This window comes from Moschus berezovskii, chromosome 7 (assembly GCF_049115385.1).
Source record: "Moschus berezovskii isolate FMDL1 chromosome 7, NW_MosBer_1.0, whole genome shotgun sequence".
Lineage (NCBI taxonomy): Eukaryota > Metazoa > Chordata > Mammalia > Artiodactyla > Moschidae > Moschus > Moschus berezovskii.
Window position 1 is genome coordinate 82,788,868 of NC_142466.1, and position 17,212 is coordinate 82,806,079.

The following is a 17,212-nucleotide window of genomic DNA, read 5'->3' on the forward strand; positions in this document are numbered from 1 at the left end:
GTACTTAAGGATTGGTAGAGCCCCAGGGACAATTCCAGCCCATTCTGTGTATAGGAATTTTAGTAAGCACTAGAATTTATTTAAAAAGCCCCTCTCTATAAATCTAGTTGGCACAATACCATATTTTTAAAAAAATACATATCATCTGACAACTGAATAAGTTATCTGTAAATCACCTTCAGATCCTCTCTCTAATCCAGTCATTTAATGAAATTGCAAGGATAGAATCTGGGCATCTGTATTTTGTTTTTACCAGCCACGTAGGTGACTGGTTTATACCAAAGATTGAAGATAACTTTTAGTGTAAGTAGTAAGAAGTTGAGTGTGGAAATGGACTGAGGATTGGAAAATGGGAATTCTTCATAAAATTGTCAAATGGAAGTCTGATGTTCACAGGAAGGTTGGATGTCAGGCACAATCTTTTTCCTTAAGGGAATTCATACTTCTGTTCGTAAACAAACAAATGACTATGTAATAGGATAAGTACAACTACAGAACCATAAACCAGACACAGTGGGAGGAATATATAATATGTTCCTAGGAGAGAGACTGCGTCATAACTAAGAATTTTTCAGAGAGAGGGAGAAGCATGTTTACTAAAACACAGGTGTATAACAGCATGACATGTCAAGAGAGTCGTAAATTCTAATTTGAGAATTGATGGGAAATTAAGAAAGGCATCAGGTCTTAAAAGTGAAGTCAGAGGAGGTGACAGAGTGTCACTTAAAGATTTTGTGTGAAAGGATAATCCTATTTGAGTTCCAAAGGAAAGTAATTGACCAAGAGATCTGAGGAGGCTGAGATGAAGACGAAACTGACAGAGTGACAAACAAGAATGAGAAAACAGTTTTGAAAATATTTAGGACTTTGAGGAGCTGAGAGAAGAAAGATGGGAGAAACTGGCCACAGAGGTGGACGGCGACAGACAAGACAGATGAAGACGCTGCGTTAGGATTCCATCCGGATGGAGAAGTGTATAGGCCTCAGAAGAGAAGTCTAGGCTGGACCCTGATGATTTGAGTGCTGTCAGTATGAAGGGTTAGAACCATGGGAATGGATAAGGTGGTCCCAGGAGAAGATTGTAAGAAGAGAGATTCAAGCCTGAAAGCCTCAGCACCAGCATGCAAGGCAGCAAGAGCAACCGAGAGGAGTCTAATTAAAAGGAAGAAGGGGAGAATAGTGGTTTGATGTTTTAAGTTCAGTTTCTCTAAGCCCTTGAGGGATCAAATTTTCATACTTGTTGAAGGAAACAACCTTCATGCATTCATACAATCAGTATTTGTTGCACAGCTGTGTATGACAGACTGTGTTCTAAGCAGCGGGGGAGCAGAATTAACTAAGACAAGGCCTTTGCTCACATTCAGGGGTGAGAATGACAGAAAAGTGAACAAGTGAGGAAGTAGGATAATATGAAGGAATGACAAGATGGCTCCTTTTCTGTCAGAACAAGCCTCCTCTCAGGTGACGTATGTTCATACGTTCATATGTGTAGGGCAGAACAAGTGATCCACATAGAAAAACTAGGTGTGTTTGAAGGTACTAAAAAATACCCCATAGTGGCCTGAATGTTTTGGAATTGGAGAAAGCAGTGAAGTGGTAGGCAGGTAGATCATGCAAGACTTTGAATTCAAGATGAGATATTTGGATTTTACTCTGAATAGGAGGATTATTGAGTTGTTGGGGCCTGCATTCTAGGATTAGTGTGAGACCAACTGGGGAAAAAATGTGAGATGATTTCCAGCTAACCAGTATTTGAAATCCATGGCTTCAAACACCCTTCAGAAGGGTCATTATTAAGTGTCCTTCAGACAGGTACCTGATGGGCTAGAACTTGTGGTGTAGTAGAGGGTATTTGTCGAAGATGCTTTTAAGTAGATAGGTTCTAAAGTTCAAAAACCCAAGTCACAAAGACTTTTGGATTATTTTGGCCAATTATAAATCCACGTTCCAGAGACTTACATAAACTATCCTCTCTTCAGGAAACAGGTGTCAGCAACTAAAGCCGAAGCAGAAAAGGATGGAGTGAAGGTCCCTACGACCCTGGCGGAATACTGCATCAAAACTAAAGTGCCTTCCAATGACAACAGCTCAGATTTGCTTTATGACGACTTGTACGACGACGACATTGATGATGAAGATGAGGAGGAGGAAGATGCCGACTGTTACGATGATGATGATTCTGGAAATGAGGAGTCGTGACGTGCTCCTTCAAGGCCCCTGTACTGCCCTGCCATCTCAGGCCAAAGGGAGGGGAGCAAGTGGGGACCTAGCAGTGGCCCCTCGGCAAAAAGCTATCACGGGGGTGGGGAAAACAAACACGGCTCCTGCTGACTCCCCTTATGGATCTCTTTGCTCCTTTTTATGGACCTCTTAATGGAGAGAAAGTAATCCTCCACAGAATGTCTGAATTCTTGCATTCTTTACCCTTCCATCACTGTATTGATTTTTTTTTTTTTCCTTTCTTTAAATCCAAACTCCTGCCTCACTTTGCCTCTACAAAGCGTTCACAGCAAAACACGTTTGGTCTGTTTTTAGATTCTTGAAGAATTAGTCTTTCACCAAGACATTTAATGTGTTTAAAGCTGGGAACCCATTGGGAGTTCACAAGTGCTGCATATGCTGGGTAGAAAAACAAAACAACCACAAAACCCCCAGAAAACAAACTTTTTTTTTAAAGCAGATTTGCCAAGGTTTAGCTGCTCATTTACGTGTGTGTGCATTTGTTCAGCCCCATGGTGGTGAGTTTTGTTTCTTAAAGCTGGGGTACAGTGGGCGTCAGGGACTTTGTTCTGAACCTGATGAGACATGTTCCTAAGGGCACAGAACCGTTCAGCCTCCAGGAAATCATCCTCACACGGAAGAGAGGAATCAGATCTTGTTTTTTGAAATTGGGATCTAAAGCCTGAAATAAATATTCATACTTTACATAGAACTGATTGCTATTTATTTTGAAGGCAGAGTTATTTTTGCCCCCCCCCCCCAGGGAGTGGGGAGAGAGTTGGGGGGATTAGCGTGAGTGTGTGGAGACTTAGTGATGGGAACAAAGATTTAAAATCACTATGCTAGTTTGGTTGATGCTGCTGGGGGAGTCAAACTGCTGGTGACCACTGCTGGGGGAGAAAACATCTGTTTCATATATGTAACATGGCCTTTCCCTGAAAGATACACTCTCACGAGCATTTTTTTTTTTTAAGTAGCAAGGTTTTAATTACTCAGTATTAATACTAGGTGCATGTGTTTTAAGATTTTGGTTTCCATTGAGCTACTTATACTGATAGTGGTAACTGTGGATATATGTGAGACCTGAGTGACTGGTTCCCGCTTTCCTCACTGGATGTGACCCCAACTTTTCTCTCCTTTTGATGTACTCGGGCTGTGGAGTGCAAGCAGAAGTTGTGCATGGAGCTTTCCCCTGAGCTGCTTTGTCTCTTCTGGCAGGGCCGGGGGAGTTGGCTGCAGGCAGTGTCCAGGCAACGCTAGATCTTCCTGCCGCACAATTGCTGCAGCTTTGATTTCCCCTGTGCCGATCATGTGTTACTTCAATCAATATCAAGTTCCATCAGCCTTCACCAACCAGGGACTTCTGTACATGGCGATGATTTTTGTTTTTTGTGGGGGCGGGCCAGTGCATAAGAGAGCAGTGTTCTTTCAGTGGGAAAAATACCGCTATAAACTTACTTCAGATCCCTGTGCGCTAGCATCAACTCCTTTTCTTCAGATTGTACAGCTCAGAACGAAAGGGTTGATGAGGGACAGGGGTAGGATGGATCCTAGGACAGAGTGAGTAATGCTTAGGTCCTTAGTTCCTCCTTCCTTTCTGATCTCAGGGTTTTCATTCGCTCTTCAGACTCTCCAAACATTTGCTGACTAATTCCCAGCAGCCCTCTTAGACTAGGTTTGGTCTAGTATTAAATTGGGAACGTTAAATGTGCTAAGGTTCATATGGGACAATGTTGAGCCTGGTCCCAGAATCTGTCCAAACTCCATGGGGCTACCTACACCTCTGAATCAACAACTGTGGTCAGATTCAGAAAACAAAGCAGCTCTCCTGTGATGAAAGTGATGTTGAAACTAGCTTTTTATACCCATGTACTCTCACCCTCCACTACTAGACACACACACACATCCCCCCCCGCCCGACGTTTACAGCCAGTAGCTTGGTCTTACTCTTGGAACCCTAAAACTAAGCCTTCCCCCTTCCTGCTGAAGCATTTCTCTCCCAGGGCAAGCCAGACACTTTGGCATTGTGGGAGGTGCTGTCCCATTAGGCCCTATGGCCTCTGTTGCACATTGACTCAGGGAGCCAGAGAGCCAGGTGGAGGTTGTACCTCTCAGCCCTTTGGGGTTTTACTTTTGAGGGTTGTTTTGCCTCTGATGAGAGTACAATCAATTCCAGAAAAGACTGGGGTGTGTGTTGATTTGCTAGAATTGCTAGAAGGTGGACGTTCGGATAGCTCTGACTTGTAAAACCCAGGTGCTGGTTCCAGAGCACTGTCCTGAGAACACAAAACACAGGAGACCTTGAGCACGTGATTGCTTTTGGGAGTGGAGATCTTAGGCTCAGGCCACAACCTTGTGAGTACAGTTGTGCTGTTTGGTGTAACATGAATTCGGAAACCACCCTGCAATTTGAGGTTTCTTCAGATTCTAGCGGAGGCCTCTGGATGCTCTTCAGGTCTGTGTATTTTGAGGCTGGGTGGACAAAGTGTATCATTGTGATTTTGTTGTTGCTTCTCAGTCTTCCCCACTTTCATTTCACATCATTCCAGAGTTCTTTTCTGTTAGCCAAACTTTTTTGTAGTCCCTTCTTTTCCGGGAATTAATTACTTCTTTATTTGCTGGTTTCCTTATGTTTGGAAAATACATAGTAAGTGATTGAAGGGGAAAATGTGTAGTTCTTCACTGAAAATTAACCCTCCACCCCACCCCCACCCTGATTTTAAAAAAAAGGTTTACATTTACAAAGATTCAGATGCAATTTTCAACTCTTCTGAAACCAGCAGGACACACCTGACTTTAATAGTTTTCTTAGCTGAAATTGTAGATGTTTTTCTTCAGTTTAACTTATGAGAAAAGATTATCTGATGCATTTTGTGTTCAACTTCCCCTTTAGTGGTTTATTTTTGTCTTTTTCTGCCCATCTGTCTACTAATAAAATGTGAAATAAAATATACCTGTATTGCTACTTCCCCATGGAATGACCCTTTTCTTTTTTTTGTGTTAAAAGGTGGTCTTAATACTTCCTATGTTCCCAGATTATACACAGGACTCAGCTGAAAAATTAAACAAATCCTTACTAGTTTAAGAAAGGTTACTAAAGACAAAGCCATTTGTTAACCTTAATTCTGAAATAGGGCGCAATCTGCTGGTACAAGTAGGTCGGTGGACTGATGGACGGGTGCTCCACTGCCCTCCTTAGGCAAGTTTTTTGTCTTTCTTGTCACTTGTCATCTTAACTTCCTGCTGTTAAAATCAGTGATTAGGAGGCAATAGGTGCCACGATAGTTAAGTTTCAGTTGTGGACACTTAACCTTTTTTTAAGCCAGCCAGCAATCCGCAACGTATCTGACGAATGACCGTTGATTTTAGAGGTCAAAAGCAGCGAAAATGAGGACTCTGCCCCTGGGCTGGTTCCATCCAGCATGCTGACCTGAAAGGAGACGCTATAATGTAATGCTCTGGGCAACACCTCAGGGCCCTGAACTAGCTGCCAGGTTGAACTACATCTGTGCCTCAACATGCATGGAGATTAGCCTCCTGGCAAGACACATGGATAGTTTTATGGCCCCAGTTCCTTCTGCACTGGTGGCCTGAAATCCAAGAGGGAGGAGCTTAACGAAAGTCAGAATCCTGGCCTCAGGTGAATAGTTCCTTGGGACCTAGAGCAATTTAGCCCAGGACCCACTTACCTACTTCATAGCACCTTGACTCACTTGTTACAACTATCAGTCAAGATGGCATTTGGCTGATGAAAAGGAAAGGACAGAGTTTAACTATTCAAACTCTCTCACAGGCCTAGAACTGTGTTCTCAGCTCTTACCTTTCTTTGGTTGGAAAAGAAGTTACCCTGCTTGTCCCCTAGGTGTGTTACAGAGCTGCAAGGAAAGCAAGGGTAATGGGCAATATCTGTGCGATGTCATGGGGGTTAGCTACCTTGTCAGCTGTATCCTTTACCTTTCCTATCTCCCTGGATGCTGACTGGGGGCAAGAGAAGGGCCCCAGCGAAGCAAAGAATACCCAAATACCCACTGAAGCCCTGATAACCTGTTACCAGAAGACATGAGTTCTGCTTCAACCCTGTGAAGTCCAGGGTACCTGGCACTGTAATGAAGACACCTCTGCCCTGAGCCCTCCTTCAGTCACACCATACAAGAGACCAAGAATGCTCTCAGAACTTTATTAGGTGGAGTTTGGGCAAAAGAGAAAACCTCTGAAATAGTCGCCCTCTGGTTCAGGACAACTGGAATAGAGGAGCCTTTGCTGAAGATATGCTCTCACTGAAATGAAACCATATCTGATGTTTTTTTTTAAGTGGGGAGCTGACTGGCCGAATATCTGAGCGCAAATTCAGAATTAAGAATGGTCAGCCAGAGGAAGGCAAGTCTGGGGCAAGACCAGATGCCCCTGCTCTCTATGGAGACAAACAGTGCCACTTCCATGTGGGGATATATCTCTGCTATTCCCAGATCAAGATTTGGAGGGAAGGGGAACATGACAAATGACAAAAGGACCAGTTTCTCAAAAAGTGAGGGAGAAAGTAATTACACAGGGACAAAAACTCAAATAATGGTTTACAAGGGAGCGAGATAAATCGTGATTCTTCATTGGTACCTGACCCTAGTACCCGAACTGCCCTAAGCCAGCCCCTCCAGACACTGCCCGTGCAGGGGGCTATGAAGAAGGCCTGAGGCGGGGGGGGGTGGGGGGAGGCTTCTTTTGCTACAGTGAGAAGGGGCTTCAGTGGGGAGAGTAGCAGCTGCTCCCCACCCCCCTAAGACTTGTATCACATTTACAAATACATACATAAATACATTACATACAATAGCGAGTCTGGGAGGCAGGCTCCCCAACAGAGGCTTCTGACACAGTTACGTGTCTCAGGAATTCTAGGAAAGGGCGCCGGGCTCCCAGGGAAATGGGCTCCATGTGTTTTCTCCTGCCCAGGGATAGCCCGCCCAGCCCACCCGGCTTCAGGGTTCAGTTTGTCCAGTATGGAGAGTTGCCGTAGGCAGGTTTGGAGGCTTGCGACTTGGGCTGCAGTGAGCTGGGCTGGTTGCGCTGACCGGAGCCGCTCTGAAGAGGAGAGAAGCCGGTCAAGGCTGGAGCGGACCACCATCACCCCCCACCTGGGTGCCTCCAACAGCTCACCTGAGCATCCTGCGGAAGGTGGTGGTGCAGCAGTTGCGAGGGAGGCTGCTGGTGGGCGGGCAGGATGTGCAAGAATGGTGGGGGCGCGTACCCGGGCGCTGCTCCAGGGGCCAGGGGCCCAGTGGAGCCCAAGGCCGAGGGCAGGCTGAATGGGGGTGGAGTCCCTGCATGAAATCCCTGCTTGTCGAATGTCTGCAGGGCAGAGAGACAACAGTGAGGGCCGGCTGGGCAGCACCTACCCCAGCCTGGCCCCCCAGTGTGAGGCCTCCCTCACCTGAGTCTTGTTGTAGACAGACCCAGTCATATCAGGGAGGCCAGAGGTGCTCGCAGTCGCTGACACTCCTGGAAGGAAAAACGGTGGGTGGTTCCCATAGCAGCTGGGCCCAGCTCCAATCTCCCCCACCTCCAGGGGCCCTCTGGGATGGCCTCGCCTGAGCAGTCAGGGTGGGAGACAACTGCTCTGGGCCTCAATCCTGGACGGAAGGGGGTGATGCTACCTTTGCCAGGCCCAGAGCCTGTAGACTTGTTCTGTGTCTGTGACGCTCCACCATAGCCACCCTTGCTGTAGTCTCCCGCTGCGGTGCCCGGGGGTAGGTCATCATAACCTAGCGTGGAGGGGACAAGAGGCGTGTGTGACCTTGGTGAGCCAGTCCTGCCCGTGCCTCTCTGGGCTGGGGGCCATCCCTCACCTGTGCTGTAGCTGTGCTGGCCGTAACCACTGGCCTGCTGGAAAGGGGTGGTGGGGGTGCTGAGGCTCACACCATGCTGCTTGGCTGAGGCCGGAGGGACCTGAGGGAGAGACAAGCAGGAGAGGCATTAGTGGAGAACAGAGTGAGGGGAGCAGGTCACCCCAGCTCAGCCTCGGGCATCGGGTGGCACAACCACCAGGGATGTGTCTTTACTAGTGCCACACCCACTAGGTCTCCAAGCAGATGAAACAGGAAACTCGCTCCCAGCCTTGACCCATTCTTCAAGGTCAGGTGAGCCCGAGTGGGGACCTGTCCCCCCTCCCTGCTTCTGCTCCCTGGAGCCGGAGGAACACCCCCACAGATACTCACAAACATGGTGGGCCCATACTGGAAGGCACTGGGCATGCCTGTGTAGTAGGGGAGGCCAGTGTAGCTGTAGCCAGGCGGTAGGGCGGGATTCAGAAAGGGCTGCTGAGCTGTGTGGTGGGCCTGGGACTGGCTCTGCTGTGGCTGAGCCAGAGTGGTGGGGGGTGCAGGGGATGCAGAGTCACCTCGGCCAAACTTGGTGACATCACCTAGGGGAACAGGGGCACTGATGCAGTCCCACCCCTCATACCAGCAGGAGGAAAAAGTCAGACAGGCCCCTGCAAATAGGAGCAGGGCTGGCTGCTGGCTCAACAACAGGAAGCTGGCAGGTCTCTACAGCCCTTCCGTTTGTTTCCAGGCTCCTGGGATGGGCCACAGGCCAGTCCTTTGAGCAGCCCCTACTCCTAACCCCCTGAAGACGACTAACCTGAATACGGGTTATTAGTGAGGCTCCCATCTCGACTGGCGAGGGCTGGGGGTGTAGCGAAAGGGATCCCATAGTAATCCTAGGAGAGACCAGAGACTCGGTCAGCGGAATGGCCTCACCCACTCCTAGGACAGAGGACCCTGCAGGCAGCTGGGTGCCCCAGGGAAGGCCGCTTTCCTGACTGGACTGTGGGACTCACAAGCCCACCACCAGAGGGCAGCACTTGGAAAATTCAAAACAAATGGTGCCCTTCAGAGTGGTGGGAGCCACACAGCACGTAGACACACTGACCAATCCCTCAGCCTTCCCAGGCAGAGCCACTGGATCCCAATCACACACATGATCCTGGGCTGAAGATGCTATGGATTTCTTGGGAGATTTCCTGGCAATGAAGCTAAAGTGGATCCAGAGGAGGGTGTGAGTGCTTTTCCGGGACACTGCTGCCCACGAGGAAAGCAGGAGGGCTTTCCTTCGGCTCAGAGGCCCCAGGTGCAGTGCGTCAAGGACTGGCAAAGCCCTGGGCGTTAAGGGCCAGGGCAGAGCCCCCCTTCTCCACAGGGCTCCACTGTGGAGCCCTCCGCACACACACTCCTCCCAGCTCTTGCGCAGTGTCAGGGTTGTTAGGATAGAGGGCTGGTCTCTCCTAGCTCAGGACTGACGTGTGCCTGCCTGTAATTGCTGCCCTGACCTGTTAAGCCCTTGAGGCTCCTCCTCCTCCTCAGATTTCTACTTGTCCAGGTAACTGTCCTAGCTGTCCCTTAGAGTCCCTCTCACTGGAGAAGGCACTGGAATTAATTTGGCCCATGACCCTCACCAGCATCCACCTGTGACATAAAATGCATGAGAGGAGGGGGTGCTAGGAAAGCACAGCTGGTAGAATTCAAGTGGGGAAAGGCCTGCAGGAAACCCAGGAGGGAGTGCTCTTTCACAGAAGAAAACCCAAAGGTGGAAATGAGCACAAAAGTACCAGAGCCTAAGAAACGACCAAAGGGGAAAATAAGAGAAATCTCTATCTTGAAAGAGGCTCACAAGTGATTTCTTCTAAGGCACAAAAAGATGAACGGAGTATGAAGCAGGACGACCCCCAGGCCTGGAATCCCACCAAGTCACTCTGAGGGGCCCGACCAGGCACCACACGCAGATTCATCTTTCAGAACCAGCTCCCACATTCCATCTCTGAGGCCCTGGGGCTACGAGGTTTCCTGAGTGTCAGGAGGACCTGGGCCACGTTTCCTGGTTTCCCTGCAAAGCCCTAGGCATCCCCAGACACCCTGAGTTCTGTTTTCTACCACAGAAATCTGCCGGTGCGTCCTCAATACCTTTCTGGGCCCTCCAGGGATGTGGAAAGACCCTCGGGCAGTAGTGTGGGTTTGCAGTGGCTGCTGGTTTGCACACTGGGGAAGAGCAGCCCATCTACAAGCTTCTGGAAATACTCCAGCAGATGAAAGAGTCTCCCAAGAGAAACAAGCTTCAGCCACTGTGCCCACGGCTCCCTGAGCTCTCTGTGGTCAGCCCAGAGCGGGCGACACTACTTCTGGAGGCCACCACGCTGCCCTGCATGGAGTGTTGGCTGGGGAGCGGGGGGAGGCACTCCACTCCAGTCTTCAGTCTGACGGACACCTCACTTAGGGAAAAGGAAAGCCCGTGCCCAACAGAGCTGACATCAGTGTCCAAATAGCTATTACTCCCTGACAATGTGACAGATGCCCCAGACTGCTGAAAATGATCAGGAATCTCCTAAACATTAGGCCAAGAAGGGAGCGGCAGGACAGGAGCCTGCAGGCTGTCCAGGCTGAGTGCATGCCTCATTATGTCCTGTTCCTGCACTGCGTCCTGTTCATGCGGCCATCCCAGAGAAGGCCCAGTGCCTCATCTTGGGAGCAAGGGCCAAAACAGACAGGCAACACTGCCCTCAGAGTGAGGCTGCAGCAATCAGAGATCCCAGGGCCACCAATCTTACAGACAGGCGGCAGGCTCCACCTGGAAGGGCCCTTCCAGACTGTCTGCTCCAGCCACTCACTCCAGAGAACAACGCTGCCATCACCGATGGCCACTGCATAAGCTAGATGGCACTTGGACAGGACTTAATAAAAAGCCTAGGGGCACAAGTAACCCCATGTTCTGGTCCGTTGTTTTGTTTTGTTTTTTAATGGGGGAAGGCTTAAGGGAAGAGAAGGACCCACGTTTGCTGGAGGCACTGCCTACCGGGGCCCCAGGTACCAAAGAACTTCAAGGTCCCCAGGCTATAGCTGCACCAGGCAGCACTATCACGGCAGCTTTCCCGGCTGCGTTGCTGAGGGAGTCCTCAGGCGGGATGTCCTAAAGGCCAGACAGCGGGTGGGATGCATGAGACTCAGAGCCTGAAGCCCCCAGCCTCCCTCAAACCCAACTCACCATTGGCAGCCGTGACTGCAGCATCTGGAGTTCGTCATAGCCATAAATCTGCGTGAGGACACAAAAGCTGTAAGAGACCACACGCCACCCCTGGGGAGCCCAGGCCAAAAACAAGGATGGAGGCAGAGGACACGTGTAGGAAGGAGACGGGGATGAGTTGCTGGGGGCAGACACCCCACCTTGACTGAATCCAGCTAGAGAAAGGACCAGGGTCTGAGGGCAGCTCTGAGGGGGAGCAGAGGCAACTCAAGACCCCCCAAGGCCAGCTGGGCTGAGGGGAGCCGGGTGGCCAGGAGCCCCGGGTGCGCTCACCGGGTAGGCAGGAAGCAGTCCTCCGGGGCCCACGAGGTACTGGTTGTGCAGCAGGGGAGGCACCCCCTGGGGCAGGTTGGGGGGCGCTTTGCCTGGAGAGGCAAAAATCAAACGGAGTGACGTGGCCCCCACACGAGTACAATTCCTCAGCTACTGGGGCACAGCAGAATGCAGCAGACCGGGTAGCCCCAGGACAGGGACAGGCTGGGCCACAGCAGGTGAGCTGCTAGCAAACCACAGTCGGCTGGGCCCACACAGCCTGCCCAGGTCTGGCTGATAAGCAGTCACACAAAGTGACCAGGAGCAGCCCATGAGAGCTGCCCGATCACCTCACTTGCAGGGATGAGCAAGGACAGGAAAGAATGGAGCGCTCCAAGCAGAAAGGCTGCCGGGAATTCTGCCCAGGGAGCATCCTCCCCCACAAAACTGATTTCACCATCAGCCAGGATCTGGCCCCCACTCCAATCCCAGCTCTGGAAGAACCGGGCCTCAGGACAGGACAAGCCCACAGGGGCAGAGCCGGACGGAGCTTTGTGCTTTCAATGCCCGTGAACCCCCCAATGCCTGCCCGCCGGGGCCTCCTCCCAGGAAGCCAGGCTACACTCTTGATGGGGGAGGGGGGCTGGCCAGGCCACGGGGACACACCTGAGGTCATCAAAGATGCAGCCCTGGCGCTGCTGGGGGCACTCCCGGGGCCACTGCCCAGGCACAGGCTGTTGACCGTGTTCATGCCGCTCGGCAAGCTGAGTCCTGAGGACATGGCACTCGAGGTGGAAGTTGCTGCCGTTGAGAAGGTGGCCGAGGGCTGTAGGGAAGGGGCGCTGTCCACACTGGCATGCTGGCAAAACAGAAAAGCCAGGGCACATGGATCTAGGGGCAGAGCAGAGAATGCACCAGGACTGGCCTGGGCTGTGGGCCCACGGCCTCAGGCTGACCTGTGTGCTTGCCCTGGCCCCTCACTGCAGCCATGGGGACACAATTGGTCAGCTGAGTATCAAGACCACAACTGAGATTTATGACCAAAAATCCTCCTAAAAATCGCTCAAGTTGCTCATGCTCTGGTAATTGAAACAGGCACAGAAACCTCAAGTAAACCTTAGTTCAGAGATGAACACAGAGAACCGCTACAGGAGGTGAAAACCCACCTCATTAAAATAGCAGGAGAGTGGAGCCTGGGGCCACGACAGCCCAGCCCAAGGCAGGGCCTCCTGGGCACCTCTGACCTGAAGCTGCAGGTGGCCTTTGCTCCAGCTTGTGAGGATTTTCTGTAGGTCCTCAGGGTCTGCACCAGGAAGGGCATGGCCCTGCCCTAGGCCTGCCCGAGAAGAGCCACCAAGGAAAGAAGGGCAAAGCCCAGCAGAAAGCTTTGAAGAGCCTGAGCACCACCCACCCAGCTGCCAGTAACAAGGCGGTTTCGAGGGTTGAGAGGAGGCTAGACGAGATATACCTGGTTGGGCAAAGTGGGGGCCTAAGACAGAAGCAAAGGCTCTCTAAGACTGAACGTGTGCACCACAAAGAAGCCGGGAAACTGATGAGAAGCTGAAGAACAGGAAAGACCAGAAGAACACCGTGCATGGCCTTCCATGGCCCAAACGACTGTGCAGGTCCCAGCCCCACAGGCTGCCCTGCCCACCCAGGCACTAGCAACCAGATCCAGTTCAGCAAGTGCAGATTCTGAAAATTCTGGTCTCCTGGGGCTCCCCAGGATTCCTGTCCCTTCTGCCAAGATGGAGAGACAGACCAGCGAGAGAAGGGCCCAGAGTGGGGCTGAGGCTGCCCACTACCCACACTTCACGATCCCCTGCACAGAACCCAACTTCCACCCAAGGACACCAGCCAGAGTCAGAAACAGCTCTGACCACTGCACTGTGATGTCACTGGCCACCCAACCTTTCAACCACAGGATTAAAAAAAAGCCAAACTGGCAGTGTGGGGAGTGGGGGGAATCCATAGGCACTCAGGAGTCATCCAGAGAGCCTCTCCTGCCTTGAGTGGGCCCTGAAAGGATCCCTGAATCTGCCGTTCCACCTCTCGAATCTGTGAAGAAGATAAGCTGCTGGCCCGCTTAGTCCATGTGATGGGGCCGTCATTCAGCTCTCCAGATGGGCCCAGGAGAGCACAGCTGACCACACCTTCCACACACCACGAGGGGCAGGAGAAAAGATGAGATACTTTACAAAGTGGGAGAGACCTGGCTTTGACAGATTATGATATACCTGACTATTTAAAAATTAAAACTATTTCTAAAACAACAAACCTAGGAAAAATATTTGTACTTCCCATCACAAAGGGCTACTTACTAGTCTCCCAACTATAGAAATAAATACCACAGACTGGACAGAAAAATGTAAACATCTCAGCCAAAAGGAAATTTAATGGTTTACCAATGTATAAAATAGATGTTCAAGCTCTTTCAGTTAAACACTATACTGACAAGGTCATTTTTCTATTAACACATTAGAAAAATACAAATATTTGGTAACATCATTTTAGGAGGCAGTGGGGAAAGAGGACACTTCACTGTTTGCCAATGAGAGGTAAGTGGGTTGAAATCACTATGCAGAGCCATGTGTGTAGTATGACAAATGCCCAGCAATTCCACACAGCATGTGCAGAAGGCTGTATAGGTACATCTCACATTCTTGTGCTTTGTAGATACTGTGTTTCCTACAAAGTGAAGGTCCAAGACAACTGGGGGGGTCAAGCAGGTCTATTGGTGCCAATTTTCCAACAGCACTGGCTTACTTTTTGTCTCTGTGTTACATTTTGGTAATTCTAGCAATATTTCAAAACTTTTCTTAATATTTGTTATGATGATCAGTGACCTCTGATGTTACAAATGCAAAAAGATTACAACCTGCTTGAAGGCTCAGGTGATGGCCAGCATTTTTAGTTAATGTATTTATTAACTAAGATACATATATTGGGGGACTTCCCTGGCAGTCTGCTGCTGAAAACCCCCATGCTTCCACTGCAGGGGTCATGGGTTGGATCCCTGGTTGGGGAATTAAGATCCTGCATGCCACAGGATCAGCAAGGCAAAAAGAAAAAAGATAAATATGTTGTATTTTTTAGACATAATGTCATTGCACACGTAACAGACTGGAGTGTGAACAAAACTTCTATGCACTAAAAAAATAAAAAGATTTCTGTGACCAACTCTCCCACATTATTCACTTTATTTTTTTTTTAATGTTTATTTAATAAATGGTACAAAGCACAATGCCAAAAACATTAACAGTTAAAATTTCACCAAATGGAAAAACAGAATACACAGTTGTAAAAAGCTACATTAAGTTATTTTACAACTGCCTCAGGCTGCAAAAAGAAAAAAAACCCAATGCCATACCCAAGTTATCCCTCTTTCAAAATAATGCCATTTATGTTATAAACCATGAGCACCCCATCAAAAGACGGGAACTGCTTTTGTTAATTCATATATATGAGCACCCCATCAAAAGACGGGAACTGCTTTTGTTAATTCATATATACATATATATATGACTGTACCATTTTGCTATACACCTGAAACAAACACAACACTGTAAATAAAATATAGTACAATATAAAATAAAAATAAGTAACAGACCTTTGGGGCTTTACACCGAGTTAGAGTTCCTATCTGAGGGATAACAGCACCACAGGCGTACTGAATCCTCATGAAGGAGGCACACGAATGACTGGATTACAAGAGTTACAGGAATAAGAGCTGCTCACTTCCCAGAAACTACAGCTCACAGAAAACCAACAAAGGCACGAGATACAGACCACTTACTTATGAATGTGTAAAACTCAAGAAAGTCCACATTATCCCTACAACATGTTGAAAGTGCTTCAGAATTCACACAATACTAATTTTCTTTTGGTTCTGGTTAAATTATATACCAGTTTATAACAAATGGTAAAATCTGTAACTCTGTTCAAAGTTTTAAAAGATTATTTAAGAATAGTTTCTTGTATTTCTATGCCACCTTCATAGTTCTGGTTTCTCATTTCTTAATTAGTAAATTCAGCGTGCAGGTTCTACCCCAGGCTAATTTATACACTTCCGGAAGGAACGGCCTCTTAAATTCAGTGTTGAGGTGGGGAGCCCCCAACCATGTCAGATTCATTTCACATATGATAATATACATGTTTCAATCCATTCTCCCAAATTATCCCACCCTCACCCTCTCCCACAGAGTCCGAAAGACTGCTCCACACATCCGTGTTTCTGCTGTTGTCTCATATACAGGGTTATTGTTATCCTCTTGCTATATTCCATATATATGCGTTAGTATACTGTATTGGTGTTTTTCTTTCTGGCTTACTTCACTCTGTATAATAGGCTCCAGTTTCGTCCACCTCATTAGAACTAATTCAAATGTATTATTTTAATTGCTGAGTAGTACTCCATTGTGTAAATGTACCACAGCTTTCTTATCCATTCATCTGCAGATGGACATCTAGGTTGCTTCCATGTCCTGGCTATAATAAACAGTGCTGCAATGAACATTGGAGTACATGTGTCTCTTTCAATTCTGGTTTCCTCGGTGTGTATGCCCAGCAGTGGGATTGCTGGGTCGTATGGCAGTTCTATTTCCAGTTTTTTAAGGAATCTCCACACTGTTCTCCACAGTGGTTGTACTAGTTTGCATTCCCATCAACAGTGTAAGAGGGTTCCCTTTTCTCCACACCCTCTCCAGCATTTATTGCTTGTAGACTTTTGGATAGCAGCCATTCTGACTGGCATGAAATGGTACCTCACCGTGGTTTTAATTTGCATTTCTCTGATTATGAGTGATGTTGAGCATCTTTTCATGTGTTTGTTAGCCATCTGTATGTCTTCTTTGGAGAAATGTCTGTTTAGTTCTTTGGCCCATTTTTTGATTGGGTCGTTTATTTTTCTGGAATTGAGCTGCAGGAGTTTCTTGTATATTTTTGAGATTAATCCTTTATCAGTTGCTTCATTTGCTATTATTTTCTCCCATTCTGAAGGCTGTCTTTTCACCTTGCTTATAGTTTCCTTTGCTGTGCAGAAGCTTTTGATTTTAATTAGGTCCCATTTGTTTACTTTTGCTTTTATTTCCAATATTCTGGGAGATGGGTCATGGAGGATCCTACTGTGATTTATGTCGGAGAGTGTTTTGCCTACGTTCTCCTCTAGGAGTTTTATAGTTTCTGGTCTTACATTTAGATCTTTAATCCATTTGAGTTAATTTTTGTGTATGGTGTTAGGGAGTGTTCTAGTTTCATTCTTTTACAAGTGGTTGACCAGTTTTCCCAGCACCACTTGTTAAAGAGATTGTCTTTTCTCCATTGAATATTCTTGCCTCCCTTGTCAAAGATAAGGTGTCCATAGGTGCGTGGATTTATCTCTGGGCTTTCTATTTTGTTCCATTGATCTATATTTCTGTCTTTATGCCAGTACCATACTGTCTTGATGACTGTGGCTTTGTAGTAGAGCCTGAAGTCCGGCAGGTTGATTCCCCTAGTTCCATTCTTCTTTCTCAAGATTGCTTTGGCTATTTGATGATTTTTGTATTTCCATACAAATTGTGAAATTATTTGTTCTAGCTCTGTGAAAAACACCATTGGTAGCTTGATAGGGATTGTATTGAACTTATAAATTACTTTGGGTAATATATTCATTTTCACAATATTTATTCTACCAATC

The 17,212-nt window shown here is 48.1% G+C and overlaps 2 protein-coding genes across 11 annotated transcripts in view; one reads left to right on the forward strand and one right to left on the reverse strand.

The window, feature by feature from the left end:
* UBE2R2 (ubiquitin conjugating enzyme E2 R2) overlaps positions 1 to 5,189 on the forward strand; it is a 98,709-nt gene extending 93,520 nt beyond the window's left edge. For both annotated transcript variants that reach the window (XM_088838064.1, XM_055427303.2), the window contains one exon: positions 1,980 to 5,189. In XM_088838064.1, the coding sequence (XP_088694190.1) occupies positions 1,980 to 2,199 (220 nt within the window). In that variant the 3' untranslated portion in view covers positions 2,200 to 5,189. The remainder of the gene's footprint in view (positions 1 to 1,979) is intronic.
* A 1,192-nt stretch (positions 5,190 to 6,381) lies between these two features.
* Positions 6,382 to 17,212, reverse strand: part of UBAP2 (ubiquitin associated protein 2) — a 130,874-nt gene continuing 120,043 nt past the window's right edge. For all 9 annotated transcript variants that reach the window (XM_055427297.2, XM_055427296.2, XM_055427299.2 and 6 more), the window contains 10 exons: positions 12,202 to 12,394; positions 11,557 to 11,648; positions 11,245 to 11,292; positions 8,851 to 8,929; positions 8,427 to 8,632; positions 8,058 to 8,157; positions 7,866 to 7,973; positions 7,643 to 7,710; positions 7,369 to 7,560; positions 6,382 to 7,293 (listed from right to left, as the gene is read on the reverse strand). In XM_055427297.2, the coding sequence (XP_055283272.2) occupies positions 7,198 to 7,293; positions 7,369 to 7,560; positions 7,643 to 7,710; positions 7,866 to 7,973; positions 8,058 to 8,157; positions 8,427 to 8,632; positions 8,851 to 8,929; positions 11,245 to 11,292; positions 11,557 to 11,648; positions 12,202 to 12,394 (1,182 nt within the window). In that variant the 3' untranslated portion in view covers positions 6,382 to 7,197. The remainder of the gene's footprint in view (positions 7,294 to 7,368; positions 7,561 to 7,642; positions 7,711 to 7,865; positions 7,974 to 8,057; positions 8,158 to 8,426; positions 8,633 to 8,850; positions 8,930 to 11,244; positions 11,293 to 11,556; positions 11,649 to 12,201; positions 12,395 to 17,212) is intronic.